General features: G+C 45.0%; 1 protein-coding gene and 1 long non-coding RNA gene across 3 annotated transcripts in view; one reads left to right on the plus strand and one right to left on the minus strand.

Annotated features, from left to right (window-relative positions):
* VLDLR (very low density lipoprotein receptor) overlaps positions 1–608 on the minus strand; it is a 19,023-nt gene extending 18,415 nt beyond the window's left edge. For both annotated transcript variants that reach the window (XM_019517643.1, XM_019517642.1), the window contains exon 1: positions 379–608. In XM_019517643.1, the coding sequence (XP_019373188.1) occupies positions 379–508 (130 nt within the window). In that variant the 5' untranslated portion in view covers positions 509–608. The remainder of the gene's footprint in view (positions 1–378) is intronic.
* Positions 609–700: 92 nt separating this feature from the next.
* On the plus strand, positions 701–5,172 carry LOC109297675. The gene is made up of 2 exons (XR_002097381.1): positions 701–790; positions 4,273–5,172. It is a non-coding gene; the product is annotated as an uncharacterized LOC109297675 (long non-coding RNA).
* Positions 5,173–8,182: the final 3,010 nt, after the last annotated feature.

The following is an 8,182-nucleotide window of genomic DNA, read 5'->3' on the forward strand; positions in this document are numbered from 1 at the left end:
AGAGAGCGAGCGAGCTAGAGCCACAGCAACGGCCCTAGTAGGATCCCATTCTTTGTTGACATGCCTCCAGGCCCAGCCTCACTAAGGCAGGGTCTCTCCCAGGTAGAGGGAGAGCGGAAAGAGGAGGAAGAGAAAGAGAGGCCGCCAGGAAGGGCTGAGGGACCTCGGCTGGTCCAGGGCTCCCCCGAGGCTGCAGTAGCAGCACCCTCCCGTCCGCGGGGGGGAATAAATAAATAAATGCAGTCTCTGGATGCAGCTGGCAGGTCCCCTCCACGCAGCCTGACAAGGGACGAGCGCCAGGACACGCGGCGAGGGGAGAGGGTTGCTAGGGAAGCGCGGCAGCGCCGGGCGGGCAGGCGCGCCCCCCACCCCGCTTACCTTGCACGGAGCTCACGCAGCACAGCGCGGCCAGCAGCAGGCAGAGCCCCCGCGACGCCGACGTGCCCGGGCAGCGGCGGCTCGGCGCACAACAAGTCCCCGGTAGGCGGGGGGGGTCGCCCCGGTCCATGCCGCGGGGGGCGAGGCGAGCCAGGCTGGCGGGTTCCGGCAAAGACAACGCGAGCGGATCCAGGCGGGCAGCGGAGCGGGAGCAGGCACCGGTGGAGAGGGAGCGAAGGACATGCACAAGGGAGAGGTGGCCCCCGCCCCGCTCTTATACGGCCCGCCCCGTGACTCACGGCGGCCTGCTCGGCTCGCCAGCGCCTCCCAGCCCTGATTGCCTGATGCGCACAACCTGCCGCCGCGCGCCCAGGTGAAGCCGCCCGGACCCGTCGCCGCCGCCGCCGCCGCCGTGAGTAGTGATCGGGGCGCGCCGCCCGCCGGGACTGGGGGGCTGTGTCTTTGCACACCCGGCCAAGCATTGCCCGGGCTGGGAGGATCGGGGGGGGGTCCCCGTCCTGCGCGGAGCTACGTCCCTTCCCTCCTCCGAGTCGAGGAAGCGGCCTCCGCCTGGCTGAACCGCGGGGACCCAGCCCCCAGATCCCCCTCCCCTCCGCTCCCCTCGGAGGTGTTTGCGGGCAGGGCAGAAATGAAGCCGGCGTGTGTGGAAATGGCCCGGCTGGCTGGATCCCCTCTGCCTTGTGCTCCGGGAGGTTCCTTTCCCTGCCCTGCTGAGGCTGTCCCCTGCCGTCAGTGTCACTAGGACTTCAAATAATAGGGCCCTATTACTGAGCATGAAAATTGCTACTTCTGCCTTCTCTCATCGAAGCTCCCGGCTAATTAGGAATTACTCCAAATGAACTATAATTATAAGCCTAACCTTTTATATAAAGTGTTGCAGGGGGAAAGCATGGGTGGCTTCTTATTCTTTTCTGGGAGGCTTTCTAGCATTCAGTGAGGAGGCGGGGTGAAACACAAGGGGGGAAAGGAGGATGAGACTGAAGTTGGTTCCTTATTCCTGCTTCCTTCTTGCCAGTTCCTTTTTCAAAGCTTATCTAGACCTACTAAAAGCTTGTTATTCATGAATGACCCATTGTAAAGAGAGAATTTCATCAGCTATGTAAATTTATTAATGAATAGGACAAATAATATCCTGCATCCAGTACAGAGTCCTAAATGAAGATCAGAGTAGTTTGGGATTATGGGGCAAAATACTTCAGCTTCATGAAAGGAGGGAAAAAGACACCCCCCTCTTCCCCATTTGCTTTTGTTCCTAGATTTAGCATTAGGTTTTAGGGCTTCTCTGCTTTTCCATCCCTGCTTTTTTTAAACAGGCCTGATCCGTATGTTGTGCATGCGGCTATTTATATTTCAACGTTGGCAGCCAGCTCCTCAAGCTGCTGAATCCTGCAGTGAGAGAGCGAGCAGGGGGTTGCTATTTCTGGCTGTTGACATTACATATCATGCTAAACCTTTATTAGCCTAATGCCTGGTTTCAGGGACGTGACCATGAATCCATTGGTGAAAGGGGCTCTTTTGGGCGCTGGGCTCTTTGGAAATTGGAAACCCTGCACGCTGCTGTGAGGCTCCTGGTGCTATCTTATGTGATCCCACAGAAGACACATGGAACTGCCCACGGAAGTGCATTGGAATGGATTTTGCTCTCGCAGTTGACATAGCAGACAGATGTCCAGCCCTAAATGGGCAGACAGCATGTGGCTTACTTGCTCTGTGACTCTCAAAACATAAGATTTAATTTTTAATGTAATCTAGGGATCACATCTCTGGTAATAAAGTATATAGGAGGGAGCCAGCTCACAGGGTGCATCCAGATGTATGCACACATGTGTTTCCCGGGGGACAAATAGCAGCAGCACTTGGTCCTGGGGAATGCCTATGCACATGCGCTCTGCCACATGGCAAGTTGCCCTGGGTGGGATAGGGAAGGCTGGGGTCAGCACCTGGGTTGGCCCTAGCAGCCTTACCTGGGGTCCTGGGCAGCAATCTGGCAGCAGGGAGCCTGACCAGCAGCTGGAGTGTGGCTCTGGCCACCCAGGCTCCAGTTTTGGGTGGCACGCGCTGCTGCCATGTGTGCTGGTTCACTTTTTTCTAGTGAGTTTTTCTGATGCTGGGATCTCTTGATGTCAAAATCACCCTTTGGGTTGCAAATTAGCAGCATGGGAAATGTCTGCATGTGCGGCACTGCATACCACACATGCACACTCATCTGGATGCGCCCGCATAGTCCCCAACCCAACAACCATGCTCCCTCAGGCCTTGTGGAGTTCTGCTGTCCTCGCATAGTCCACAAGCTGCATTAGTTGCTACAAAGCAGTACTGTAGGGACAGATACCAACCCCCCAAAATAGGAGAAAAAGTGTGTGCATGAAAGGGGTGGTTAGTTAGAAATAGTAAAAACAATGTTGCTCCTTGCACGTGTTTGAGCCTGTCATTTTTTCCCTTCTCGTTGTGTGTAGTCTGCTGTATTAAAATTGAACTGTGGTTTTTCATACATGTTATATTCTCTTTACAGATACAGTTTTTACACTGTCACTGTACACTCAGAGCAGTGATGCTCTGGTCCTATACAGGTTCTAAACTGTGCACAATTTAATGCATGATTATATGTTGCTGTTAATGAGTCTGCTCATGAGTGCAAAGTTAAACGTGTGCCTGTATGTATCTGGACTGGAGAGTCCAAAGTCAGTGCATGTAAACAAAATACAGTAGTTTGGCTACGCTGAAATATTACACTGTCAAGATCATCCCTGTGGGGATGTTGCTTTGCAGCAGATGTAGGGCCTATTCCACATAGAAATAGAGAGAACAACATGTAACAAATCCCTTGTGTACGCTGATAATAGTGGTCACAATTTGAGCCATTTATTTTAGCTCCACCTTTATCACACACAAAGTGAATTCAAAGTAGATCTGTACTGCATGCTATCAGTTAAAGTGTGCATTACAGTGCACTTTTAGGCAACACAGTAATACAAATATATAAACAAAAAATCATCATTGTACAGACATGTGATGCTGAGGGGGAAAAGGTGAAGCAGCATGCAGAAGCCGCAGTTTGGGAACAGTACTTAAGAACTGCAGAGTCTAGCAAACAACTTTTAAAGGTCCCTGAATCAGTGTCAGAGAGTAGAAAGGATTTGGTATTTAGTTTGTTTCCATGTGTGACGTGTATTCCTGCTGGATTTTTGGAACATTTGACTAAATCTGACTTCCTTGAACTGTCAGAATCATGGAGCTGGCTAAGAGTAGAAAGGTTCCAGATGGTGGAAACGTCATGAGAGAAAGGTCTAACAATTGTTGTGGAGAGACAAAGAGTTGGGAGTGTGAAGAGAAGTCTGGCATGTGAAGAGTAATCATTAATCATTACTATCCAATTAAGTAAGATCTTTTAATCAAAAAGATTTCCAAAGCACTCTTTGTGCTTGCACACACACAGAGCGGGTGGGGAAGGGGGATAGGAAGTAAGAGACCAGTCTATCTGTCTAATTTGCTATCTGCATTAATACAGAGGTTGTTAAAATATACCACAAAATATAGAGAATGTGCAGGTTATTGAGCTTCGTATATAGCATTTGTGTATTAGAGAAACTCACTCCTGCATTCTTACCTGGTTTACTACTGACTCCTTTGTTGTACACGTCACGACAATGGCGTAATACTCTGCTTGAATTTGGGGCTCTCTCTTTCAAATTCCTTATTTGCAGTAATAGCATTTACCTGGTTATGAGCAGTTCATCAATGTGCACAAAGAACGTTAAAGTTTAAAGTATATAATATGAAGTATTATGACAAACTAGTATGATGATAATTTGCTGATTGTTTTTATTATTAAAGAACACTCAAAGGAAAATCTTGCTTTAACTGTACTTTCAGCCCTTTAATGGTGAATATTTGGATTTTCTTCTTGGGTGCTTGAGAATCTCTGGGAAGAGCTGAAAGAGATGGAAGCGTCAAAGAAGGAGTTTAAGGAATCAACCAGAGCCTTTGTTTTGGAACGTGACTTACAGGAAAACAAATTCCATCAGCACCAACTCTACGGTCTGGATTTATTGTGGACTTTGGGCTGCGGAAACTGCCTGATACCATCTTACAGTGAGGCTTTTAAAAATGTTGACACACTGCAACTAGTTACCTGATCAATGAACTGAGGCTGTTATTCCTAGAATTTCTGTTATGGACTGTAAAGTTGCAGCAGTAGCAGATTTGATTTACTATTTACTGAAGTTATGAAAGAAAATAAAAAATGAAAGGACAGGATGGACCTTTGGGAATACAAGCAATGTTTTTGAAATCTTAGTAGGGTTGATGTTCCTGACCCCTTTTGCTTTAAACATTCTGTGCCATCCTTTTCCAAATGAGTTCCTGAAGCATGAGGATTAGTGACTCACATAAACATCATCTAAAGTCAATGAGATTTTTTGCTTCTGTCCCACTCTCACCCTGCTGGAAAAACCAGTTTTCATCGCATGTTCTGTGATTGACACAAGAAGCACTATTTTGAAAGTCTCCAGAACCTTGGGAGAAATAATGTATCAAGGAAATAAGTCAGGTGATGTCCATAGCATACAACTAACCTGGCAGAGAAAAGCCTTGTGGATATGAAGAAAAAAAATGCCTGATGTATTGCATTCTACTTGGTTGTTACCTGCAAAAATTAGTCATTCCCATGCTTGCAACAGATATGTATTTGGACATGTGGATTTTTCTTATGCCAGTGGGCATCTGAACAGACAGAACAATAAAAACCTACCCTCACTTACCCCATGTAAAGTACCTCCTGGAATCAGTGGTATTATATATATAGAGAGAGAAATATCTGAGGGACAAATCTATCTTAGGCTTTTTGGTCCAAAAGAAATGAAAAATGCTTCTTTAGTTTCTTCCTCTAAAATGGGTGGAGATTTTTATATTTATGTGAATCGTGCAGCTATCAGCAACACCAACTGCCCTAATTGCACTTTCTGGACAGCTTGTACTGTAATGATAATAATTAATCTTTCCCTGAACTCATATAGCATCTTTCACATGAGGTTCTCAAACAGTTAATTAAGTCCCACAAACTCCTCTGGAATAGGTGGAGTCACCTTTATTTTATAGATCAAAGGATAATAGGAAGTAGGGATGAAAGGGACTTCATGAGGTCTTCTAGCCCAGCCCCCTGCTCAAGACAGAATCATCCCTGACTAAACCATCCCAGTCAAGTGTCTGCCTAATCCGCTTCTGAAAATTTCTAGGGATGGAGATTCCACAATCTCTGGAGAAGATGGAGAAGTTGACACAGAAATAACTGCAAGGGTCACCATCATGTTAAAAATCAAACTTTTCTCTGATATATTGACCTATTATTGTTACAGGAAACTTTTATAATTATTATAGTGAAAAAGATGGGAGAAGAATGATTTTTCTTTTCTTTTCTTTTTTGGTACACTTTGTACTAATGATAACACTTCAAGTGATATTCTGGTTCTATTGAAGGCTGTGGGGCTAGGGACAGAAGTTCCACATAAACTGGTCTGAGTGATCAGAAACAGGTTTAAACCTGTAACAGATTAGAAGCTCGGTGCACATAAACCAGTTTCAAAATGGCTGAAACTGATTTAAGATAAACCTGGTTGAATGTAGTATCAGACTTAAGTGATTTGGGTCAAACCAGTTTATAAAACTTCTGTCCCAGACCCCTTCCTGGTTCAAGTTAAATCACAGTCCCCCAGCATCCCAGCATGCTTTCCAGTCCTGAGTTGGGCTATGCTGTCTGCTCCAGAGAGCAGGGCTGGCCCTGCCCCTCTGCTCCCTAGCTGTAGCAGTGAGGGATGGCTGACAACAGGGGGTGGGGGGCACAAGCCTGGCTGGGGATGCAGCCCAGTCAACAGGGGGGGCTGCCCGCCCTCCGGCAAACCTCGCTGAGGTCTGAGGCTAAGGAGCGGGGGGTTAAACACCCCTTTCCCTGCTCAGACTTACTGCTGGCTGCAGCTGTGGACTACAAGTCCCAGAGGCACCTGGAAGCAGGAAGAGGAAGTGATAAGCAACCTTGCAGAGTCCCGTTGCTGTAACTCTGGACTGCAAATCCCAGAAACCTCAGAGGCAGTAGGAAGAGGAAGTGAACGCACAGCTAGAGAGCCCTGCTCTAGTGTCCCTTGGTTTCTGGCCTGAGCCACTGCAGGCATATGGTTGCATTTCCCGAATCAAAGGTAAATGTCTGTTTACTTCTGTTTCAATTTAATCTGTGTAGCCTAGACTAACCTGCAAAGACTGACTCAATTCAGCCTCAGGCTTTTTGATTGTCTGTACCTAGCCTTGGAGTTTCACTGTTGATTTCAGTGGGGGTCAAGATTTCACCCCTTTCCACATGAGTTGAGTCATTGTTTTCTCTGGTTAGTCAGTTATTTTGTCACTTTCCAAAGTGTGGTGCTGTCATAGAGTGACAGATAAGAGAAAATATTTTAAAAAACCCGTTTAAACAAATGTGAAGAAATGGTAATATTTTGAAGGGGATCTCCTGAAATACCCTGAAGCTATTTTTAATTTATTGTTTTATAACTGAAGGGTCTGTTTGAATGAATTGCATAAGGCTACACAGTGATTCAGTTGAGGTGAGTTAGTCATCTGCTGTGGCCACTACACAATGCTTCTTCCTATTCCTTCTGAACAACTGGTAGCTTTATTTCTCCATTTGGTAAATAAAAATAATATTTATCATAGAATTCTGTCTATATACATTAGACATTGTCTATATACATACAGACATTTTGACATACCCATACTCCCCTTCAAACACCCCTACACAAACACAAGTTATACACTATATAAAAGGCTTTTTTCTGATTGATACAAGATAATGCTATAATTGTAGGGGAAGCAGGCTTTGATTCCTAAGGCAGGAGATGTTTGATAAGGATTTGACTTCAGGATACAGACCTACTGCTGTCACAATTTGTTATATGCTTCCACTAACTTGGGTTTATGTTGAGAAGGAAAATACTTCTTAACAGATTTTTAAGTGATACTTGACACAAATTCTATATTCGTATCGAATAACCAAAGATGGGGTATTTGTGTTGGGACTCCAATGTTTTTTTTCGTTATTGTCTGGGCTGCAGGCTATTTTAAAGTGTTCTTTTCTTTGTGAAATGCACTGTAGATAAGAATTTGTTAATATTTGGCTACTCCCTATCTCCTCCAAAAATGTATATGTAATATTTGACCAGGTCCAGCAGAAAAAAGGGGCATTATGACTCCAGTTTTCAAAAATTTGTAAGTATCAGTGTATAGATTAGACTTTTGTAAAAAGGAGATATATATTCTTCTTAAAATCTGAGTTGCTACACCCAAAATATTGTTTGCTTATAATTAGCTTTATTCTTCTGCCCTAAAGTGATATTTATTTTGCTGTTGTTGAAAATTACAAAAATATTAATTAAAAATGTGGTCAAGGACAAGTGCTGGGCTAATGTGGCTGTAGAGAGAATAGGTCAGAGAACAGAAAGAAATGTAGTTAAGGACTTAGGATAAGTCTGTAAAGGTCTTGTAAAATATAATAACCCTCTTGTAACTGCTGAGGACTTTTATGTGAAGAGAATGATGTGTTCCAGTTTACATGGTTGAATGAGCAGACAAGCTACAACATTTTGGATAGATTCAAATTTGGAGAACAGTATAGAAAATGGAATAAATTGTACAGGGGGAAAAAAGATGGGAAGAATTCTGAATGAATTGCATCTATGTGAGACTGGCCAGAAATGCAATAGGAAATAGGCTTTTGCTCTACAGAATGGTTAAGCAAAGA

Source organism: Gavialis gangeticus, unplaced genomic scaffold (assembly GCF_001723915.1).
Source record: "Gavialis gangeticus isolate Ggan-Ray unplaced genomic scaffold, GavGan_comp1, whole genome shotgun sequence".
NCBI lineage: Eukaryota > Metazoa > Chordata > Crocodylia > Gavialidae > Gavialis > Gavialis gangeticus.